This window comes from Gopherus evgoodei, chromosome 4 (assembly GCF_007399415.2).
Source record: "Gopherus evgoodei ecotype Sinaloan lineage chromosome 4, rGopEvg1_v1.p, whole genome shotgun sequence".
NCBI classification, from domain to species: domain Eukaryota; kingdom Metazoa; phylum Chordata; order Testudines; family Testudinidae; genus Gopherus; species Gopherus evgoodei.
Window position 1 is genome coordinate 61,029,027 of NC_044325.1, and position 25,594 is coordinate 61,054,620.

Consider the following 25,594-nt stretch of genomic DNA (forward strand, 5'->3'; position numbering starts at 1 on the left):
CTTTCAGAGACAGATATGGGGTGTTTGGGGCCCAGGGCCAGAGTAAGCAAGGGCCCCTTCACATCCATTCCACCTTTTCTTCCCCCACCCTCCACCCCAGTGCTCCTGCCAGGGAGCTGGGTCAGGGTGTGGGGGCTTGTCCTGCCTGCCCTGCCTGCAGGAATACCAAGTGGATGGGGCACAGGGGTGCCCATTTTTCCGAGGGGGGCCTGGACACAGGCCCCATTGGCCCAACGGGTAATCTGCTACTGAGTGCTTTAGAATAAAAGCCAGTATAATAAAGGTATGGAGATTAAAAGTGGAAAAAGCTTACCACAATTTACTTCAGTAGGACCAGGATTTCATCCTTTTACTCTATGAATCTCACATTACTCAATTCTGATCGTTAGTGTATACAGAAAATAACTGTGCATTGCCCAAACCTTTCAATTGTTTCCTTTTATTATTATTAATCATTTATGTTATGGTAGCATCTAAGGACCAATCAGATCTGGGCCCAATTGTGCTAGATATTGTACAAACATTGGGTAAGTACTTTCATAACAACTGCTAAGGGAGAGGGTGTCATAAACAGATAGCTAAGGGTTAATGTCTCTTTCACCTGGAACACCTGACCAGAGAACCAATCAGGAAACTGGATTTTTTCAACTTTGGGTGGAGGGAAGTGTGTCTCTGAGTCTTTTGTCTGTTTGCCTGCTTCTCTGAGCTTTGGAGAAGTACTTTTTATTTTCTAGTCTTCTGTTTCTAAGTGTAAGGACAAAGAGATCAGATAGTAAGTTCTATGGTTTCTTTTCTTTGGTATTTGCATGAATGTAAGTGCTGGAGTGCTTTAATTTGTATTCTTTTTGAATAAGGCTGTTTATTCAATATTCTTTTAAGCAATTGACCCTGTGTTGTATCATCTTAATACAGAGAGACCATTTGTATTTTTTCTTTCTTTTTTATATAAAGCTTTCTTTTAAGACCTGTTGGAGTTTTTCTTTACTTCAGGGAAATTAAGTCTGTACTCACCAGGGAATTGGTGGGAGGAAGAAATCAGGGGAAAGCTGTGTGTTGGATTGCTAGCCTGATTTTGCATTTCCTCTGGGTGAAGAGGAAAGTGCTTTTGTTCCAGGATTGGGAACGGAGAGGGGGACTCACTCTGCGTAGTTTCACAGAGCTTGTGTCTGTGTATCTCTCCAGGAGCACCTGGAGGGGGGAAGGGAATCAGGATTATTTCCCTTTGTTGTGAGACTCAAGGGATTTGGGTCTTGTGGTCCCCAGGGAAGGTTTTTCAGGGGGACCAGAGTGCCCCAAAACACTCTAATTTTTTGGGTGGTGGCAGCAGTACCAGGTCCAAGCTGGTAACTAAGCTTGGAGGTTTTCATGCTAACCCCCAAATTTTGGACGCTAAGGTCCAGAATCTGGGAATAAGGTTATGTCATGAGTGGCAGCGGCGGGATATAGACAGAATCCAGAAGCCAGTAGGAATATTATATTTTTCTTTTCTCTGCTAAGGGCTTTTTAGCAGAGAGAAACAGTTTGGTTTTAAAAGGGAACCAGAGAGAATTTTTTTTTCTGCTCTCTCTAGCAGTTTGTGGTTTGCATGTTAGCGAGAAGACTGTTGAGGGTCTTTTGTCATACAATAGCACTCCCATTGAGAGTCATACCAGCACTCTATATGCATGCAAATAAAGTGGTTTTTCTGGTTTCCCTTCATTGAACATTAGCTAGAGAGAAAAAAGGAAAAAAGCACTGTTGCTAGGCAGACTTCAGGAGGCAACAGAGAGCCTGCAGTTCAAAAGATAAACATCGGAGGGCACCCCAACACAAGAAAACAGGAACCATGACTTCTAAGGCAAGGATTGACGCCGAAGAACAAATCAAAGACGCTGAACACAGGCGACAACTGGAAATAAAACAAAAAGAGATGGAGATAAAAGAAAAGGAAGAAAGCATCAAACTGGCAGCCTTCCAAAGAGAACAGGCAGCCCAAGAGGCAGCACACAAAAAAAAACTAGAAGAAGAAGAAGCAGCCTACCGAAGGAAACAAGAAGAAGATGAGGCAGCCCACAGAAGACAGATAGAACTCCAGAGGGAAGCCCACCAACAGGCCATGGAATTAGAAAAGGCTAAGCAACAGACTCCAGCCAATCCTAACAACCCATCGCCCATTATTGCTCCACAGCACAGGAAATTTCCCACCTACAAGGCAGGTGATGACACCGAGGCCTTCTTGGAAAATTTTGAAAGAGCCTGTCTTGGGTACAGCATCCCCGAAGACCAGTACATGGTAGAATTAAGGCCACACCTCAGTGGACCTTTAGCAGAGGTGGCAGCTGAAATGCCCAAGCCGCAAATGAATGACTATAAACTTTTTCAAACCAAGGCCAGATACAGGATGGGGATAACCCCAGATCATGCCCGTCGGCGCTTCAGAACCCAAAAATGGAAACCAGAGGTGTCATTTCCCAAACACGCCTACTACATTGCAAAAAACTATGAGGCCTGGTTAACAGGAAACAACATTCAAACCTTGGAAGAAGTGAACCTCCTCATACAAATGGAGCAGTTCTTGGATGGTGTTCCTGAAGACATCACACGGTACATACAAGATAGAAATCCCAAAACTATCGCTGAGGCGGGGGAGATTGGAGCCAAATGGATGGAACTGGCAGAAAGCAAAAAAGCTACTGTCAAGGGGAACGATTACCCCAGGGGGCACACAGACCATAAACCCTACAACCGAGGACAGCCAAAGACCCTCCATACCACCCAAGTAAAGCCACAGATACCCTACTCTTCAACCTCACCAGTCTCCAGTAACTCACCTCGGCCCAGTGACCCATCAGATGGAAGATGCTTTAAGTGTAATGAACTGGGACATATCAAGGCCAACTGTCCCAAGAACACCATGCGAGTGCAATTCATTACACCACCATCACCCCAAAGATCCCCAGGCCCAGATGCCTCCCAAATACCCTTGGAGCGAAGGGAAAATTTGCGAGTGGGCGGAAAGAAGGTTACTGCGTGGAGAGACACGGGGGCACAAGTGTCAGCTATCCACCAATCCTTCGTTGACCCCAAATTCATCAACCCAAAGGCCAAAGTTACCATTTACCCCTTCATGTCACAAGCTGTAGACTTGCCTACAGCTGAACTGCCTGTCCAGTACAAAGGCTGGTCAGGAAGGTGGACTTTTGCAGTCTATGACAATTATCCTATCCCCATGCTACTGGGGGAAGACTTGGCCAACCAAGTGAAGCGGGCCAAGAGAGTGGGAATGGTTACCCGTAGCCAAACCAGGCAAGTTTCCAGACCCATTCCTGTTCCTGAGCCGTCCACAGACGCCCCGTCTGTGTTACCAGAGACCCAGACAGAGGTAGTGGACCCGGATTCCATGCCTACCACTGAAACAGCCACAGCATCTCCAGTACCAGGCCCGGAACTGGAACAGCAACCAGCACCAGCAAGTGCAACCACATCTTCAAACTCAACGCCAGAGGGCGCCAGCGCGCCAAAACTGGCAGAAGCACACGACAGCCATACCCAAAAGGCTCAGCCAGAGCCTGAAATACCCTCAGGTGCACCAGCGGAGAGCGGTTCACCAGCAACGGAAACAACCCCATCACCTACATCGCTTCCAGAGGGACCAAGCCCAAGTCCACAGTCTGAGGGGGAACTGGTGACCCCAGCCTCAAGGGAACAGTTCCAGGCTGAGCAGGAAGCAGATGACAGCCTTCAGAAAGCGTGGGCGGCGGCACGGAGCACCCCACCGCCTCTCAGCTCTTCAAATCGATCCCGGTTTGTTATAGACCAAGGACTTTTATACAAGGAAATTCTTTCTGGGGGACACCGGGAAGAATGGCAGCCGCAAAAACAGTTGGTGGTTCCAACTAAGTACCGGGAGAAGCTCTTAAGCTTAGCCCATGATCATCCCAGTGGCCATGCTGGGGTGAACAGAACCAAGGACCGGTTGGGGAAGTCCTTCCACTGGGAGGGGATGGGCAAGGATGTTGCCAAGTATGTCCGGTCTTGTGAGGTATGCCAAAGAGTAGGTAAGCCTCAAGACCAGGTCAAGGCCCCTCTCCAGCCACTCCCCATAATTGAGGTCCCATTTCAGCGAGTAGCTGTGGATATTCTGGGCCCTTTCCCAAAAAGACGCCCAGAGGAAAGCAGTACGTACTGACTTTAGTGGACTTTGCTACCCGATGGCCAGAAGCAGTAGCTCTAGGCAACACCAGGGCTAACACTGTGTGCCTGGCCCTAACAGACATCTTTGCCAGGGTAGGTTGGCCCTCTGACATCCTTACAGATTCAGGGTCTAATTTCCTGGCAGGGACCATGGAAAAACTGTGGGAAACTCATGGGGTGAATCACTTGGTTGCCACCCCGTACCACCATCAAACCAATGGCCTGGTGGAAAGGTTCAATGGAACTTTGGGGGCCATGATAAGAAAATTCATCAACGAATTCTCCAATAATTGGGACCTAGTGTTGCAGCAGTTGCTGTTTGCCTACAGGGCTGTACCACATCCCAGTTTAGGGTTTTCACCATTTGAACTTGTGTATGGTCACGAGGTTAAGGGGCCATTACAGTTGGTGAAGCAGCAATGGGAGGGGTTTACGCCTTCTCCAGGAACTAACATTCTGGACTTTGTAAGCAACCTACAAAGCACCCTCCGACACTCTTTAGCCCTTGCTAGAGAGAACCTAAAGGATGCTCAAGAAGAGCAAAAGGCCTGGTATGACAGACATGCCAGAGAACGTTCCTTCAAGGTAGGAGACCAGGTTATGGTCTTGAAGGCGCAACAGGCCCATAAGATGGAAGCATCATGGGAAGGGCCATTCACGGTCCAAGAGCGCCTGGGAGCTGTAAACTACCTCATAGCATTTCCCAATTCCTCACTAAAGCCTAAAGTGTACCATGTTAATTCTCTCAAGCCTTTCTATTCCAGAGACTTACAGGTTTGTCAGTTTACAGTCCAGGGAGATGATGCTGAGTGGCCTGACGGTGTCTACTACGACGGGAAAAAAGACGGTGGCGTGGAAGAGGTGAACCTCTCAACCACCCTGGAACGTCTGCAGCGGCAACAAATCAAGGAGCTGTGCACTAGCTTCGCCCCATTGTTCTCAGCCACCCCAGGACGGACTGAACGGGCATACCACTCCATTGATACAGGTAATGCTCACCCAATCAGAACCCCACCCTACCGGGTGTCTCCTCATGCCCAAGCTGCTATAGAACGGGAGATCCAGAACATGCTACAGATGGGTATAATCCGCTCATCTACCAGTGCATGGGCATCTCCAGTGGTTCTGGTACCCAAACCAGATGGGGAAATACGCTTTGCGTGGACTACCGTAAGCTAAATGCGGTAACTCGTCCGGACAACTATCCAATGCCACACACTGATGAGCTATTGGAAAAGTTGGGACGTGCCCAGTTCATCTCTACAATAGACTTAACCAAGGGGTACTGGCAAGTACCGCTAGATGAACCCGCCAAGGAGAGGTCAGCATTCGTCACCCATGCGGGGGTGTATGAATTCAATGTCCTTCCTTTCGGCCTTCGAAATGCGCCCGCCACCTTCCAGAGGCTGGTAGATGGTCTACTAGCTGGACTGGGAGAATTCGCAGTTGCCTACCTCGATGATGTGGCCATTTTTTCAGACTCCTGGCCAGAACACCTACTACACCTGGAAAAGGTCTTTGAGCGCATCAGGCAGGCAGGACTAACTGTTAAGGCCAAAAAGTGTCAAATAGGCCAAAACACAGTAACTTACCTGGGGCACCAGGTGGGTCGAGGAACCATAAACCCCCTACAGGCCAAGGTGAATGCTATCCAAAAGTGGCCTGTCCCAAGGTCAAAAAAACAGGTCCAATCCTTCTTAGGCTTGGCCGGATACTACAGGCGATTTGTACCACACTACAGCCAAATCGCTGCCCCATTAACCGACCTAACCAAAAAAACCCAGCCAAATGCCGTTAAGTGGACTAATGAGTGTCAAAAGGCCTTTACCCAGCTTAAGGCGATGCTCATGTCTGACCCTGTGCTCAGGGCCCCGGACTTTAACAAGCCATTCCTAGTAACCACAGATGCATCTGAGCGTGGTATAGGAGCAGTGCTCATGCAGGAAGCAACAAATCACAACTTCCATCCTGTCGTGTTTCTCAGCAAGAAACTGTCTGAGAGGGAAAGTCACTGGTCAGTCAGTGAAAAGGAATGCTATGCCATTGTGTACGCCCTGGAAAAGCTACGCCCGTATGTTTGGGGACGGCGGTTCCACCTACAAACTGACCATGCTGCACTAAAGTGGCTTCATACTGCCAAGGGGAACAACAAGAAACTTCTTCGTTGGAGTTTAGCTCTCCAAGATTTTGATTTTGAAATTCAACACATCACAGGAGCTTCTAACAAAGTTGCTGATGCACTCTCCCGGGAGAGTTTCCCAGAATCCAGTAGTTAAAAAGTGTTCTTAAAATGTAAAAGTCTGTTAGTTATATACTTAGTAGTATATGTAAAGGTGCATGTGTTGTATTAATCTGTTTATTTTCAAGTTCTAGAAGGAAATTGCCGCCAGTGAGCTTCCCCACTGTCTGCAATTTGGGGGGCGTGTCATAAACAGATAGCTAAGGGTTAATGTCTCTTTCACCTGGAACACCTGACCAGAGAACCAATCAGGAAACTGGATTTTTTCAACTTTGGGTGGAGGGAAGTGTGTCTCTGAGTCTTTTGTCTGTTTGCCTGCTTCTCTGAGCTTTGGAGAAGTACTTTTTATTTTCTAGTCTTCTGTTTCTAAGTGTAAGGACAAAGAGATCAGATAGTAAGTTCTATGGTTTCTTTTCTTTGGTATTTGCATGAATGTAAGTGCTGGAGTGCTTTAATTTGTATTCTTTTTGAATAAGGCTGTTTATTCAATATTCTTTTAAGCAATTGACCCTGTGTTGTATCATCTTAATACAGAGAGACCATTTGTATTTTTTCTTTCTTTTTTATATAAAGTTTTCTTTTAAGACCTGTTGGAGTTTTTCTTTACTTCAGGGAAATTAAGTCTGTACTCACCAGGGAATTGGTGGGAGGAAGAAATCAAGGGGAGAGCTGTGTGTTGGATTGCTAGCCTGATTTTGCATTTCCTCTGGGTGAAGAGGAAAGTGCTTTTGTTCCAGGATTGGGAACGGAGAGGGGGACTCACTCTGCGTAGTTTCACAGAGCTTGTGTCTGTGTATCTCTCCAGGAGCACCTGGAGGGGGGAAGGGAATCAGGATTATTTCCCTTTGTTGTGAGACTCAAGGGATTTGGGTCTTGTGGTCCCCAGGGAAGGTTTTTTCAGGGGGACCAGAGTGCCCCAAAACACTCTAATTTTTTGGGTGGTGGCAGCAGTACCAGGTCCAAGCTGGTAACTAAGCTTGGAGGTTTTCATGCTAACCCCCAAATTTTGGACGCTAAGGTCCAGAATCTGGGAATAAGGTTATGTCAGAGGGAAACTGGCATTCAGAATTTAATTTTAAAAGCTACTTTACTGTCTGCCTTCTTACTCTCAATTTCCACACTTATCTCTAATTAAGGACATGAAAACAGGCATAAATTAATAGTGACTAACAAAAGATTATGTAAAATGATTGAACAAAAGAGAGCCTACTATGTAAATGACTGCCTTCTGCAAAAAACAGTCCCAAATGTACTTAGTTATTTGGTGAATTTAGTAAATTCTGTAGCAACATTAATTTGTCTTTTGCCCATAAAATACTCTTCATTCACATCCCTGACCCTGCCTTGACAAACATACAAAGCTAAACATCAATTATTAGGCAGTGGGACCTGATGGGGTTTTGCGCTCAGATGCCAGCTTGTGCTGAGGGGTTCCGCCATAACATCTGAAATTGGTAGGCAATCAAACTTTTGCTGCCATACTCCAATGCAGGGGTGGGCAAACTTTTTGGCCCGAGGGCCACATCAGGATTGCACAACTGTATGAAGGACTCGGTAGGGAAGGCTGTGCCTCCCCAAATAGCCTGGCCCCCGCCCCCTATCCACCGCCTCACACTTCCCACCCCGACTGCCCCCCTCAGAACCCCCAACCCATCCACCCCCCCCCCGCTCCCTGTCCCCTGACTGCCTCGATCCCTATCCACACACCCGCCCCCGACACCCCCCTCAGGACTCCCACCCCATAGCCAACCACCCTCTACTCCTCATCCCAGCCACCCCCTCCCGGGACCCTCCACCCCTAACTGCCCCCCGGGATCCCACCCCCTTATCCAACCTCTCCTGCTCCATCCCCTGACTGCCCTCCAGACCCCTATCCACATCCCCACCCCCTCGAAAGGCCCCCACTCCCAACCTGCCCTGTTCCCCATCCCCTGATCGTGCCCCCATCCAACCTCCCCCTCCTCTCTGACTGCCCCCCAGAACCTCCTGCTCCCTTACGCAACCTCCCTGCTCCCCATCCTCTTACCAGCAACAGGAGCTCGCAGCCAGGACACCCGTCCAGAGCGAGCTGTGCTCTCCACGCTGCCCAGCGGGAGCAGTGGGCCAGAGCACCTCCCCCATGGCGGCGTGGCTGCAGGGCAGGGGAGACAGCAGGGGAGGAGCCGGGGACAAGGCTCCTTGGCCGGGAGCTCAGGGGCCAGGTAGAATGGTCCCACAGGCTGTAGTTTGCCCACGTCTGCCCTAATCGTATGGAACTCAGTCACTTCTGAAATATGGCCCATTTCACCTCTCCCCACCTAAAAGCTTATTTTTTCCAGAGATGTTTTTGAATTACTACCACTGTTGTTTTATTGTTTTGTACTTTTTGCTTTTGTTTACTTACAATGTCTATAATTTTGTTGAGGTGTAGAGTTATTTTATTAATGAATGAGAAATTGTTTTTATGACTGTTGTTGAGCTCCCTGAGCACTTTTGCAGCAGTTACTTAATAAATAAATATACAATTTTTACTAATGATTTATGTTCCTTAAAGTTCAGACACCAATGTTGCTGTGAAATGAACAGCACAATGTACTGACCTGTAGGTGATCTCACCTACTCTGGTTGTTGTAGTGGTAATGGATCTAGGAATCCTAAAGCAAAAAAAAGGAAGTATGGTATGTCAATGGCACATGTCAATTCTTATAACTGTATTCCAATACAGTCATCTTATAGTGTGATGGTGTTTTTCCTCTAATAAGAGTGAGTGCATAGATACACAGTGTTCTTTTCTGTAAGAAAAAAGAATACATTTCTAAGGAAAATCCAACTAGTAGTTTAAAAATCTGGCATTTCCTACTGTTAGACTATGATAAAAAGGACAGTTTATTTGATAGGACAAAAAGGATACTTTTTATGTGGTATGAGGAAGTTAGAGAGACAATACTGAGGAAGCAGAAAACCAGCTTACAGTAATGACAAGTCTTGAAATTTTTTCAAGGTTTGTTTTAAAAAAATGTTCTCATGAATTTCAGATTTCTGCTTTCATTTTGTGAAGTCCTGTCTTTATATAAAATGGGCACCACCTCCCATGACTGCCAGTGTGACTGAAGCCATAGGCTGCCCTTAGCAAGATAGCCACATGACTATTTAACGTTTGCAGGAGAGGGTGCCCTCAGCAAAGATGGAAAATATCTCCCAGAAGGCAGACTACCCTGAGAGAAGATGGTGGCTCCTTAGTCACCATCTATGGCTAGGGAAAGGACAGCAACATTTAGAGGTGCTGGGAATTGAACAGAGAGAACAGCAGGAAGGGGGGACTGTGTTAGAGAACAGGACAGGAAACAATGAGGAGTCAGTAGACTATGTGGGAAAGGGGAGCAGTGACAGAGAAAGAAAACGTGAGGAGGAAGAAGAGACTAAGGGAAAAGAAAGGAAATATGGTGACGAGTAAATGTGTGGGGCAAGAGATTGCTGGGCAGCATTTGAATGAAGCAGTTGCCTATCCTGTCTAGCTAGGGAAGAGGATCTAGAAGGATAGAATGTCGGACTCCCATGCCCCAGGAAATGGAGGAAGAAAGTGGAGTTCAGACCAACTGGCAAACATGGTGGTCTTCAGTTTTGTGCATATACTGAAGGTTGAATTTTGAACTCGAGACAATCTCAAGTGGCTTCCCCAAAGGTGAAAAATATCAAAATACGGCCCAAAAAGTGATTTTTTTTTTATATCTCATTATTGTTATAGGTTTGGATTCATTACTTTTTAACATTTGTGGTTGGACACATGGACCTTGGAGCTGATGAACAATAGTTCTTCAGTGGTCTAGAGTATTTCCTAATTATATTGGCACTTCAAGAGAAGAGAGATAAGATGATCAAAATATATGCAATTCAATATAGATTTAAGTTATGCCAGCATTTTAAAAAAGTAAAGAAAAGAATCCGTTTAGATCACTGGGAGAGAAGCATATTCGCACTCCGAGTCAGGGCAATACTGTCTTTTTGCTAAAAATCTCTCTTTCATATATCCGAGTGCTCTGTGAGATTCTCTTTGTTGCAGTGTCTTACAGCTAACGCAGTCTGCTTTACTGACATGGAACAATTTTAGTTTTCTTGTGACTCATCTAAAAGATAAGTTGTCCTAGCATATTAAATGTATCACTAAAAGGAAGTCAAAGCAAATAGCCTCTTGCTGATGGCACCTGTTCCCTTGCCTAAGCCTTAAAGCTCAGGCAAGTTACCAGAAAATTGTTAACCAAGACCTGCTTGTCTAATTTGTGTAAGAAATCAGAATTCTCCAGTTTAATACTTCTGTTGCTCTAGGACTTCTCTGATCTATAGGAAGAACTGCATGAGTAAAAACTAAGGCATAAAATTAGGAAATGGGAAAATCTTGCACGAAAATAGCAAATCATATTGATACTTCAGGGCACAAAAAAATTTTAAGAGCAGGTATATAAAAAAATAAATATCTGTGGCACTTAGTATACAGTACATTGCCAATAACCCAAGCCAACAATGAACAAGGCAGCACTGCAGAAATAATGTGTACGTAAGGATAAACAGGTTTTGAACTACACTCCAGAGCAACATGAGAACACAGGTTCTTTCTTTACCATTTCTATTCTTTTTTGCTTGAGCAATTTTTTTTTATGAAAAATATAAAGAAAATCAATTCTCTGTTCATGTTATAAGTTTTCCTATTAGGGTGGGCAACCTTCTAATTTGTGAAAACCGGACAATGAGCAAAGGAACCTCACTCCGCCCCCTACTGCACCTCTTCCTCTGAGGCCCCGTCCCCTGCTCCACTTCTTTCCCTCAAGGTTCTGCCCCGCACTGCTCCACCCTCGCTCATTGCTCTCTCCACCTCCCTCCCCCCTGCTAGCTGAGCAGGGTTCTAGGAGTGAAGGGATGACGAGCAGGACGGGGAAAGGAGAGCCGCGCCCAGAGCAGGACGGTGGAGTCATCGGTATCTCTCTCTGCTAGAGCCATTCCTGAGTGCTCCTCTAGGCTCCAGCAGCAGCTGCTGCTCTTCCTGCCTCCTGGTGGCAGAGACAGGTTACTGCAGATGACCAAACACTGTCCAGTCAAAAACCGGACACCTGGCAACCCTATTTCCTACATCTCTCTTATCATATTCACAGGATAGAAAAGTGATGTGATCTTACTTTAAATCAAGGTCTGTGTTTTCCCTTCCAACCTCCAGAGGTAAACAACAGCTCTTCACGTTTAGTAATTTTGTATACCACTAATTCTCATTGTGAGAGCAGAAATACATGTTAAATAAAACAAATTTAAGGCTAAAACTACAACTTGATGGCCAAGATTGTAGAGAGAGACCCAAAAGCAGATGGTGAGAAGGCAGCCAACAGTAATTTTAGACACCATTAAATGATAAAACCAAACAATTTCTCTGTTCGACCTAGGCTCTTAGGCAACATGGTATCCGAGTACCAACTATCTATGGAAATAATGTTTGCTACTAAATAATGTGTGAAGTATTCTAGCAAAAACAAGATTTATGATCTAACCTGACAGTTTCTTATTCTTAAAGTTCTTTTGGCTGGATTATGCACAGCCAACTCTCTTGCCCTGCCTTTAAGAAAATTCACCAGAAGCTGCCAGCCACCCCTAAAAATGTGAAGTTAAAAAACAGAACACACACAAACACTGCATTGTTACTATTCTATTTTCTATCTCAGCACCTACCATTCAGAGCAGTGGAGACATAATCTTACTAAAGCATGGCAAATCGGTACAGCATTTTTCAGTTGTTGTGGTGGTAGCAGTGGCTATTGTCTCGAAAGAAAAGGGCTCAGATCCCAAGAGAGAAATAGTAACATTTTAATTGGCTCAGTAATAAGCAACTTGATCACTTATCTCTAGCTAAAACATTTATTCACCATCAAAAACCTAATGAAGGATCAAAATCTATATTTGGTCACTTAAAACAGATTAGAATGAAGGCAGTTACTGGAAATGTGGCAAGATTCTTCTAGCAAAGTAAGATTATTCTATCATTTCCACTTCTTTTGTTCCTTCTGCTTGAACAGAATTTTTACTAGATTGGTTCAAGATATATTCCCTGAAGGCTCCACAACGGATTTGTAGTTTATTTCAGGTAGGAGCCAGTACTAGGTAGAAAAAACTGTTGTCTTACTATTTTAAAGTTAGTCTTAAATAACCTGTAGAAAATAAAAATAGCTAAATGGAATCTTACATGGTAATCAGAAAATGCTAAAAAGGAAAAAAATCTGAATGTTTTACAACTCTGATTATTGATCCAGAGATAAAGAAAAAAAAATCAATGAACTGATGTACTGCCTTGACTTATAAAAGTAGGCTCATTTAGTCCTAGCAATGCCAATATTATTAAATAGCTCCAAGGATTTGTAGAAACTGCTAACAGAAGAGTGATACAAGAATTACACCAATATATGTTGACATGTGCTGTCCAAAGGAATAAATAATGTTACTTATTGTAAAATAAGTTTCAAGATCCTTCTAGCATTAACCACATTAAAAAGTTCTGCTTCTCATCTCCCCAGCCCCTTCCAGTTCTGCTATAACATTTTATGGCATTTTGAATTGAATCCATTATGCTATACTGGAATGCTGAACAGCAATATTTTAATGAGATAAGCCAATTCAAAATTATCAGCAATAGGAATAAAGATCAGTCTTTTCCATAGACCACTAAAAATAACATCACCTTATTTTGAGTCTTCAGATATTAAAAGCATTAACACAATAAATCATTAAAGAAAATGTGCACAGGAACACAACACAAAAAATGTAACAAGGAACACTCAAATTATCAGTGAAAGTGAATGTACAGCTTGACTGTATTAGAAGGCTTTTATATGCTGTAATGCCAACTTGCCTTACAGCGATATAGTTTTACACTCAGTTTGGATTTAATTAGCACAAGACAAGAGATTATTGGAGCCTAAAAGGATATTAGCAGCAACACCATAGAAACTAAAACCATTTCTAACTATCCAAGGAATATATTACAAAAGTACTGCTTTGACTCAAGGCTGGAAGAATATTACAAAATTTAAATCCAAGAGTTCCCCTTCACCTGTATGAAAAAACATGCTTTTCAGGGCAGCACAATAATAATTAAATTAATACAGTATATTTTATAAAGATATAAATGCCTTTCTTAATATACATACTGTCCATCACAGAGAATAGCATACCTTATAAAAATCATTTCACTGAGTTCTAAACAAATAAATAAGAGAAAGGCTCCTGTTTCAATTTCCTGGACAGAATTGCAATGTGTCATAAAAAGTAATCATTTAACCAGAGAATTTAACAAACATTAACACCTTTGCAAATCTACAGGGAATGTTCATCATAAATCCTCATTTAGTTAACTAATAAATGTTGACATTTAACTTTTTCATTAAGTTATATCAGGTCTAGAACAACAAACTGATCCAATTTAAGTTATGACACCATCCTATTTTTTATGACAGCAATATACTCAGGTTTGAAATATATCTCATCAACAATCTTTTTCACCAATTTGTCAAATTATTCCACAATGTGGGACCAGGTGTTTTGATTTAGCTAGAATGCTCTAATAACCCATCCTCTGATAACAGTCATATTGGTATCTAAAAATAATAGGAAGTCAATCACAATAGATTGACTTGTTAAAATTAGAACCAAGATACACCAAAATAACATGTTTTTACATAGCAATATTTAGTATATATGAAGAGCACTAAACTGGAAAGTCCCCTGAGAACATCACCCACTACTGGACCATTTCCTGCCATAGAGTAAGTATTGGCTGGCTACAGATGCAGCAAAATAAAAATAGAAAATGTATGTGCAAAGCTTCCATGCTGAAGTTTATGCTGTAGTCATGACTATGCTAAAAAATTCTAGCACTTCTGTCATTTTAGGGTATGTCTACACTACCCACCGGATCGGCAGGTAGTGACTGATCCGTTGGGGATCGATTTAATTGCATCTAGTGTAGACGTGATAAAATTGATCCCCGACTGCTCTGCCATCAACTCCGGAACTCCACGGCAGCGAGAGGCGGAAGCAGAGTCAATGGGGGAGCGGCAGCAGTCGACTAGCCGCTGTCCTCACAGTCAGGTAAATCAACCTAAAATACGCAGGCTTCAGTTATGCTATTTGCATAGCTGAAGTTGCATATCTTAGGTCGACTCCCTCCCCAGTGTAGACCTAGCCTTAGAAAAGACAAGTTTGATGTTACAGAATTAATACGAAAATAGCTGAATTAACAATGTTACTGATTTCAGAATTCTGATGCTGTGGGTATGTGCAGGTCAAAGTATACTTTTATAGATATTCCTTTAACCTTTTTTGTTGCATTTTCTACATATTAAATTCCTTTAAATTAAATTATTACATCTCTAAGTTTAACACAGAAAGCTAGACTAGCCACATTCTCCATCCTTAAACTGAATAATGCCTCCTTCTACCTAACTTCATTTTCTTACTTCCCATGAAATAAAAGAGAAAAGAAGTTGCCATTTCCTCTAACACTTCTATTGTTTAGTTACTGACAAGCAAATCTCCCTTGTTCCTTGGTTGCCCTGTAGCACCTCAAGGCATTTAAAATACATATATTTTGTCTGGAAGCAGTGGCGCTGGAACTAGGGGTACTGGGGATGCTGCCACACCCCTGGTTTGAAGTAGTAATAACAAACACCTAATACATGGTTTCCATCATCGGCACCCCCACTATAAAAATTGTTCCAGCACCCCTGTCTGCAATATCTTTTCCTCAGAGTCAGCTCTAAACCAACATCCGCAGCATAGCAACAACAGTGTGTGCTGGAGATGCATTCTTTTGCAGGAGACATAACTCAACACCCTGCTTACCACTTGTGCTCATTAAATAATCCGTAGTACTTTATGCAGGGTGTTAGCCCCTATATCCTAGTCCCCTGCAGTTTCATTTGGCTACGTTATTCTTCCCATCTTGTCCTTAACTGTTATTTAGTGTTGCTCAATTGCTATTAAAACAGCTGCTGCCATCCACCCTGAAATTGCTGTACTTATCCTGGTGTATAGCTTATAAAGCACTTTAGGATCATTTGGTATGAAAGGTGCTATATAAACATAAATGTAATATATTAATACACTGATTATAGAAAACAGATGTAGCCATCCAGGGACGTGCTAAGAATGACAGTAGAGTTAATCATAAAAAACCCTGCCTATTTATATGAGTTCCTGTTCTACTTCAGGAGTGTTCATTTCATAAAACAGTACACATTTTTCTTCTATTCCAGCAATGGATAATTTTACTCATCCACCAATACGAACACAATGTTATCTTCACTGCAAAGTCAAGAGCTCATATTAACAGCAAACGCAAATAGAATTTCACTGCTAATTCTAAGTAAAGGTTCAATATTTTAAAATGAATTTTCCAGTCACTGTACTGAGCATATTTAATGATCCGCTCCTTTTCCAGATATTAGCTGCATGCTAGCATAATGATGCAGAAGACCAACAGACTTTCACCTCCAAGACCATACACCAACCTCAGACCAGATCAAAATCATTCAGATAAGGTGCTACAATAGTTAAAAAATTCATCTCTCTCAATAAGATATAAAAAAGTAGAAAGAGTCACTCTTTCAACTATTGTTTGTTCCATTTATAAGTGTATAAGGAATAGTCACAAACACATTTTTCCTTTATAACTCAATTTCTGCTGCTTTTCCCTCACATACTTATTGCTCCATTTAAAGCTCAAGAGGGTAAAGTGCTTTGTGAAGGAATAACTATGTATGTTGATGATGAAAACACAAAATTAAAATCTACCTGTGAATGCACTTCTATATGTCCAAAAGGATAATTTTTTTCTCAAAGACTGCATGGTTAAACATAACATTCCTAACTTGAAAGTATTTTTTCACCAAGTCTCAAAGATGTTTTTCACTTTTGGAAATACATTTCTAATTTAATCAAACACAAAAATTACTAGGTGATTCAACTTATGAAGCATGCCACAAAATTTGACATAGTTTACTATACTCTGAGATTTTCATACTACAGAGAATCTCAAACCTACGCTAACATGTACACTAACTCTCACTTGCCAAAGGCTCTCTGTAAAGCTGACGGCAGTGAGAGAAATAGAATCGTTATTTAACTTACAGTAAACATGGGTATTCAAGATATTTTGTCCACAGGGATCCCACTCTAGGTGCACATGTGCCCCATGCATTCCAGATCAAAGCCTCTGGCCAGCAGCATCCACTGAGGCCACATCTGCATATCCTCTCACCCCTACTCCTCTGCACCCAAGGGCATTAAGTGTAGAGCACAGTCCCGACCCACAGTTTGAGAACTGATACAGTATCCCAAAGCTAAAAACTCTGCAGTAGCAAGGAAATAGGGCAGGTCATGGGATCCACCTTAAAATACCACAGCTAATGTAAAGTAAGTTACCATTCTTTGTATATTTGTCCACATGGACCCCTCTCTAACTTACTGGCCAACAGGTCTCTCTCTAGGAGGTGGGTGCCAGGAGTCCTATTTAAATACAAATTGCAGAACTTCCCTACCAAACGGGGCATCAGATCTAGTGACTGCAACCCTCAAATATAGAGCTGAATAAGAGTATTCACTAGGATCCGAGTGGCTGCCCTGAAAATTTCTGATATAGGAATGTTCCTCAAGCACGACAAAGAGGGTGGTTGGGCCCTAGTAGAGTGTGCTTTAATACGAGACTGTAAAGCTAATTTATTTAGTTCAGAGGAGATCTTAATGCAATCTGAAACTCATTTCAGGAGTCTCTGAGTTGGATCAGCCTGTCCTCTAGACCTGTCACCAAATGCTGCTAATAGTCTAGGTGACTTATAGAAAAGCTTTGTTCTATGGAACAAATAGTAGAATAGAGGATTGCCATCAAGACACTGAGCATGTGAAGTTTTGTTTCTATAAAGATCAAATGGGTTTGGAGAAAAACACTGGAAAACATATATATTGATTCAAATGACACCACTTTGGGTAAGAACTTAGGATAGTGAGGTCTCAGAGACACACCTTGTTTTTGTGAAAATAGTATAGGGTGATCCTGCCCTTAACACCTGAATCACACTCACCCTTTGAGCAGAGGTAACAAAAATGCTTCCTTGATAAAGAGGTGGTAAAAGGAGCATGATGGTAAAGGCTCAAAAGGAGGAAACCTATTAGGACCAGGAGTACAATATTTAGGTTCCCAGGAGGGGAAAAGTCCCTCAGTGGGGGGAAAATACATGGACCAGACCTTTCAAGAACTTTATACAATAGGATGTGGGAATATATAAATGTTGAAATGGAGGGCAACAGCCAGATATACTGGCTACACAAACCTTACCCAAGATAAATTAAAGTCCTAAATGTTTCAAGGATAATAGATAATCCAGAACAACAGGAATAGCGTCTCTATAGCTTAAAGGTCATGTTGTGTAGTCCAGAGCAAAAATAGCAGAAAAAGCATTTAGAACGCCCATCACTTGAGGACACAGCCAGCTCACCGGAAGGGTGGGACTTGAAGCATGGTGACTTTGCCTCAGCCATGAGATCAAAGCTACGGAATCAATGATCCTAGCGGTTTTCTATTTTATTTTATTTTTATTTTTTGCCAGCAGGCTAAATTAAAAAAAATGTTAAGTACTAAACTAGCTAACTCTGACAGAAGCAAGCAGGTGGGCACTACTAAATTCTGTCTTGCTGCCATGACTGGGGTGAATGCACATCTAGAGTGCGATCCATGTGGACACATATTTGAAGAACAATTACTTTGATTACCCCCGAAGTTTTCAAACAAAATACAGGATTTGTTAATAAGAGGAGGCAGTGAAAAAGGTAAATCATCATGCAGAATGGAAAAGGCACTTTTCCCATGAAAAGTAAAGTAATCTTCTTTGCCTTCTCTTCTACTTTCTCAGTACAAAGATGGGAGTCTCGATTCTCTGGTGTGTCTAACTTCCAGTGAGTGTATCCTGATTCTCTGCCTCACCTCACCTCAGCCCCTCCCAGGATAAAGCACACTCAGGACTGCTTTAATATGCAGCACCTGTCTTTGTGCATTGCTATTCTGTACCCATGAAAGTTCACAGTCTCAGGGCTGGGGTAAGGTAATATAGGAGCCAACTCTACTAGCTTTATGCTCACCAGGGACTCCACCATGTTATGGAGTCCTCCAGCTGAGTGTTTCCAATCAGTCTCCACTCAGTTTGTACTAACAGGTGGTGAAAAGGGAGCACAGTGGAGCAAAGAAATTGCTCAAGAGCCTAAGCCAGTCAGAATAAATAAGGGGAGAATGGGGAGAGAATGTAAATTAGTACCTGCCTGTAAATAATAGGGAGAAACATCTCTCTGTATAGTAGAGACAGTTAAGCATGTTAGAGGGACACAGCAATGTCTGATAGGTAAATTTAGCTGCCTGTATACTGCAACAAAACTATCATCCACTTGGGTGATTTTTCCACATTCTGCCCATATATGTAGGTACTACCTCAGAGAAACAATTGAAATGCAGAAATGATAAGGTGGGAAAAATTCTATTGCCCAGAACAAACAAGATCTCATTGCAACCTGGAAGTGGAAGGGACTTCTCAGTTACAATAATCTGGGTTTCCACTAACATTATTAAAATAGAAATAAGTAAATCTTACAACTTCAGCATTTAGTAAGCACCTCAAAACTTGGTTAGACCAACAAAATATTTTCAAAGACTTTATCCAATTGTGTACAATTCTATTGCTTTTACAAAGATTCTAGCTCTGCTAAATTAAAATATAGCAACAGTATTGCAGATAGGTGCAGATTTACTTTTTAATTCATCACATAACTCAGAAGCAACAAAAGTTCACAAGGAGCAGAATACTTAGGGATCAAATAATAATTCTACTGTATAGAAAAAACAAATTGTTTTAAATAATAGAAATAATGACAGGACTTGATAAGCTTTTTCCTGACTTTTCTAGTGCTGACAAGAGGGTCAAAGGAGTAATCATCCCAGACTACAAAGGAACAGTTTGTTTTTTCTAAATTAGTATAACAGAAAAAATAAAGACTAAAAATGCTTCTGACATACTAAAAATATTACATATAAATTGTATATAAAAATGTTTGCTGATACCACAGCAAATATAAAGAAATTCAGAATGAAAACAGGTTACAGGATATAAAACATGATAAACTCTAATTTAGATTAAAAAAAAAAAAAATGGAAGGTGTTCCCCCGGTGGTACGTGAACGGTCAACAAACAGTCAGAAACCAGAAGAGGAGTACTTGTGGCACCTTGGAGACTAACAAATGTATTTGAGCATAAAATTTGTTAGTCTCTAAGGTGCCAAAAGTACTCAGGTTCTTTTTGCAGATACAGACTAACACGGCTGCTACTCTGAAACCAGTCAGAAACTAGACTATTTTATTTTAAAACAGGTATAAAACAAGCAACTTCAGTTTCTAGTCATTGGTTTCTCAATCTTTATGAATACAACTATAACAGGCAACTTGTGAATCCCTACCATGCTGTAAAACCGAACGTTTTATAATGCATACAAGGAATACTGAAATTATAAATTTTCAATAACATACAATTAATTTAATAATCAAAATGGCATTATAAGAATGTGATCATATTCATTATGTCAATGCGTTACCTTAATTTAAAAACCAGTTTAAGCAATCCTTGAGTATTTTTCATAATCAATTCAGTGTACAGTAAAAGATCAAAGTTTATTAGCCCAAAATATGATCTACTTTTTCCCTTGCATCTCTTTGAGAACTCCATATCATTCTTTAGTAAGGTTTTTTTCTCTTCCCAAAGCAAATATTTCATTTGCTTCACTGGTGTTTCTTTTTACAAAAAAAAGACGACAACAACAACAACGCCAGCAGAACAGCAGTTGTGACGGGCCCTATACAATAAACTGGTGTTTATGCAAAATGAAGGACAAGGAATTGGTAAGTATTAAAAAGAATACTACACAGATTTTAAATTTCAGCCATTTAGAGAATTCACAAACCAAAAAAATGTTAACAATATAATTATAAACAATACAAGTTGTTAGAAACTTAGTTCTTTGTAGTTTAGCTCTAAAAGTACACAGCACAAAAGAGAGATTTCTAACTGGAGTTTTAATACTGTCACATAAGAAAAATGATGAAATAACATTACAATTTTTACTTAAACCCTAAACTCATAGGCATTCTACACCACAGACTAAATCATGCTACCAACAATTGTTACTAACATGGTTCCCTGCTCAGTATAAAGAAAGATTTTTTTTCCCTGAAAGCTGTGTCATAACGGTGTTATTTAACAGTACTACCTGTTCCAACAACATTGAAATATGTTTTAGGTAAACCAGTGAAGAAAGCCAGGCTAGCAAAATTGGCCATTAGCATGGTTTCAGCCTACTATGAACAGAGTCTCAGAGGTTAGCTGCCACTCCATCATGCCCAGGTATTCTAGAGTATAAGATTTATTATTCTAAGATACCTGCTAACAGGACAGTAGCCACAAGGTCCTGTCAAAAGGAAGACTGAAGATTAGACAAATTAAGCTCTGAAATAAGATGTACAGATCTCATTTTAACTAGACAGTGTTTGTTGCAATGTTCAGTGATCAAACTAAAGTAACTGGTTAAAAAAATGAATAAAACTTGTAATTCAAGGCCTGATCCTGCAATCCTCTGTTAGGCAAAACTACTTATTTCTATGGGACTTAGCGCAAGTAAGGACCACAAGGTTTAGTTCCTTATGTATTTATTATAGAACATTCCTAAGTTGTCCCTGCTGCCTATAGCTGGCAATTCTAGGCATAATGAATCTGCATGTTAGTTTTCACAGCTTTTTCAAACCGTCCAGATAGTGCTTTTACAGACCCTTCTATACTAACACAGTTGCTCATCAATAAATTCATAATGCTGACTACCCCATATGAAACAGGCATGGAAAACACTTCCTGGAATAATTTTAAGTGGTCCTAAACCCAATACTGGATTTAATCAAGTGCATACAAGTAGCATTCCAAGCACTGTTCCAGAACCAAGGCTAAGAGCTAAAGCTAGAGTTATGATGAAAAATGCAACTCATACATAACCAATACTCTATGTGATTTTCTCTTCCTTACCTGCTGAGCTAAGCAGAACGCTGAAGTCCGTTCCCCTCTGAGATTCTCCACTTTCATTTTGTGTCTCTTTCTCAGTACCTTCACCTTCGTAACGGTTCCAGTTGGAGACTATCTTTCTTTTTGAATAACTTCTCAGTTCATCCTTTTTTTCTTCTTGTGATTCAGGCTCATCATCATCATCATCATCTGCCTGTGACATTTAAATGATGAGATAAATAAGTAAGATTCATCCAGCATTTAGCTTTTATACAAACATCTTCTGGATCCTCCACCCAAAATATTAAAGCCTATACACACAAATAGGAAGTGGCAGCTCTGATTTTGGGTCATGGAATCATGACATGGAAGCGGTCAAGAGCCACTGCGATATACCATGTTGCCAATAACAGGAAATGTTTATAAAACACATGTTCCACTATTTTGTATGAGCATTTGGTAAATTATCTTTTCTCTCCTCTTAATCCCAAAGCATCAAATAAAAACTCTAAAACAAGTTTAGGGAACTACCTCTTTTTTTTTGGTGATGTGGTGCCAGATCTGCATTGCTAGGAGCTAGTGCACAGCTATGATTTCAATAAAATAAAGATCCAATGTCCACCTGCCACACTAACTGAGCATTGGCCTGCTAAACCCAGTGTTGTGAGTTCAATCAATGAGGGGGCCATTTGGGGATTGGCCCTGCTTTGGGCAGGGGGTTGGACTAGATGATCTCCTGAGGTCCCTTCCAACACTAATAATCTATGAACTGAGAAGAAGCTACCTGATCAATTCCTCTAGATTGAATTATTTGCTATGCCCAAGTAAACGTTTTGGGCTGAAATAGCCAATATATAATCCAATCTAATATCCACTATTTAAAGATGAGGAGACATATTTCAATAATAAACCATGCCTGGGCATGCTTTAGTAAGGTATTATTGCATTTTTTGGTTGGCTGACGGCCCTTGGCCAAATACACCCAATACAAATTGCCTTTACTATTGTTGCTTATCACTTCATTAAAGAATCTTCTAAAATTCAGACAAAGCAGACCCACCTCAGGCAACTCTAGCACCATAATTAGCTACCATACATAGAGCTGTCTGTACCATTTGTTCCTGTCAAGCCATAATCAAAAGACGACCCTATACTTCTTACTCCAGCCATGCCAGTTTCCAGATAACTAAAATTGATTTAATTTCAGCTGAAAAAGGGAGATAACTCCAAATGAGATTCTATTTTTCAGGGTCTTTTTCCATCAGCTACTTTAAATACCTAAGTAAGTGCTCAAGTAAGCAGCGCACTGAAGTTAACATTTCATTTTGAGCTTTAAGAAATGAACCACAAAATTCTCATAGTGTTAATGGGAGTGGTGCAGCCTAATTCTCAAGGTTCGAGGCAAAAATTTACCTTTGAATGGATAAACTTCAAAAAATATAAATTTAGACTATTTACAATTCCAATATACTGCTTCACAGAAGTAATAATACATACAATATACACAAATAATACATTAGCATGGTCTAAAAAAGATTCTGCCACTAATTACATTTACAAATTCAACATTCACATTACTTTAATGTGTATTTTTATCTTCAAAACTACTGCTGATTTTATCAAATACACATATTTTTAAATATTCTTTTTTCTGCTCAGTGACGCTTTAGAGAGTAGATTTACTTATTATTTCTATGTGGTGGTTACTTTTCTCCATTAGTACAGTAATTACCTAAGATATAAATCCATAAATATAAACCTCTTTCTTTCTACTTCGCACTTTGTTCTCATCCACCTATTCAGCGTGACTTTGTTACCACCTTTGGCATCATAACATTGAAATGAGAGATTATTTTTAACCTTGGTAGCAAGAAGACATCAGTATTAAATGTGTCCCTTAAATATACCAGAATATCCAATAATCATACAAGTTAAAACAAAATCTAAGAACTACCTTAAAAGGTCAACTTTTAAATAATGTGACCTTAAGTAAGCAAACAAAAAAATTTACCTTTACACTTTTTTAAAGCAATATCTCCAAATAGCTGCAACTTTAAAGGCTCACCATCAGCTTGACATCTAGTCAGTTTGAAAAATGAATTTAAAGTAGTTTCAATACCACATTTGCCCCCAAGTCCCCAGTCAATTTCATGGGCTGTTTTTTAGTTATATTTCCTTTTTTTTTTAATTTTCTCTCATTTACTGTGTTAAAGACACACACAAACAATAGGAAAACTAAATGAATGTACACAAAGTTATCAAATGTACAACGTAACAAAAACGGAAAAAACAAAAAAAAATTCTCTAATCTCAGTAGAAACAAGTTTACATGTTAATTTAACAAAATAGGAAGAAAAATTCAGACAGAAGAGTGATTTTTTAGTTTACAGTGTGCCTTTAACTTGTTAAAAAATATTATCATGAATATGTAGCTTATCAATGATGTTGGCCTTCAACCCAGAATGTTACTATTTATCCCCAAGATAGATACAAGTGCTGTGTATGCAAACACTTTGTAGCAAGCTGGGATGTAAATCTACCTGATACTAGCCTGCAGGACACTAAATGCGCTTTAATCCACTCCTGTTTCAAAGCAGGAGTCTTTCTAGGGCTATGTCTATACTGGCAATTGAATGACAAAATTTTGTCTTTCAGAAGTGTTAACCTCCCTCTCCCCCCGAAAGACAAATGTTTTGCCGTAACAAGCAGCAGTGTGAACAGCACGTTGTCAACAAATGCCGCTTGTTGGAGGTGGAAGTTTTTTGTTGGCAGGAGAGCCAACAAACAGCGGCTTCACTGCACACGTTTAGCGGCATGGCTGTAGCGACACAACCATGCTGCTAAAAGCTGTGTAGTGTAGACATAGCCTGAGGAAGCCTCTGCGACTTTTGCAGCTGGGATTGGGTGAGGAATGGTATTAAAAAACACTAGTCACGCAGTCCCAGGAAATAAAGCAGAAAATTAGGCTATGCTCAACAGGCAGTGGTTATGGCAGCTGAACAAAACAAAAAAAACTACATCCTGCCCCTTTAATGACTAAGCCATGTCAACAAAACTCTCCAAAGGTCCATATATGGGGGATGAAAATGAGCCAGGCTTGCCTCAGGCTCAACAACTGTACAAGAGCTTGTGCTATTTCATAGCCCACTTGCCCAAGAGCATCTTTCACTTCCCCTAAGACTCCATCATCCTGCTCCCTTTTGGAAGAGATTAGTGTCACTGATTCCCCACCTTTGATCCCAACCTACTCCTTTGCAAATCCCTGTGAAAGTGGCAGACAGCTGTGGACAATTTGTAGCAAAGCAGGATAACTCTTCCCATATTCCCCACAGAACAGACACCTCTTCACACATAGATTTTGCACACTGAGTTGGGAAAGGTATGGCAGTTGAGAAGAAAGCAAAAACAGTGACAGACATTTGGTTCAGCCACTTTCTTACAGACAAGCTCATGCTGATACCTATCCTTTAAGAATGAGGGCCCTAAAATAAATGGAATATGGTTTCCAACTAGACGATTCCCTGGAACCAGCACTCTCCTCTTGACTGGAGCCTAAGTATTGAGTTTTGGCTCAATCGATAAGCAAAAAGGAATGGAGAAAATGTAACAGCAATCCATAACATCCTGTCTGTACTCAACCACTCACCAAGGGGCAGGCACATAGTCATAGCACACTTGGTGTGCACACATACACTCACATTCAACAAACACTGAACTCAAGACTTTTTAATACAACTTTGAAAATTAAAGAGAGATCTTCCAAATGGGAATACATTGTTTTAAATAGTTGTATTCGATAACCTATAGAAGTTGTCACTGCCCCTCTTAGAATCCTCTTTATATTATACAAGCATTTTATCTGTCTTTCTAGATACTTATGTGTTCCCCGCTCTTCCACTATAGCTTGAGTATATTTCCAGTTTCTCTTTTTCTGGGCATTTCTGTTCTTCCTCCCTATTATATTGCTGATATACTTTACTTTGTCCTTCTCTTGCTTCTTTTATACCCTATAGTACTTTTTCCTCATTTTCTTTTCCAACTTTTGCAATATATGAGTATTGTAATTGATTTTATGCTTTTCCTCTTCTGA

At 41.0% G+C, this 25,594-nt stretch overlaps 1 protein-coding gene across 1 annotated transcript in view; it reads right to left on the reverse strand.

Moving 5' to 3' along the window:
• Window positions 1-21,727, reverse strand: part of AVEN (apoptosis and caspase activation inhibitor) — a 163,983-nt gene extending 142,256 nt beyond the window's left edge. The window contains exon 1 of the mRNA XM_030560059.1: window positions 21,529-21,727. Within this exon, the coding sequence (XP_030415919.1) occupies window positions 21,529-21,727 (199 nt within the window). The remainder of the gene's footprint in view (window positions 1-21,528) is intronic.
• Window positions 21,728-25,594: the final 3,867 nt, after the last annotated feature.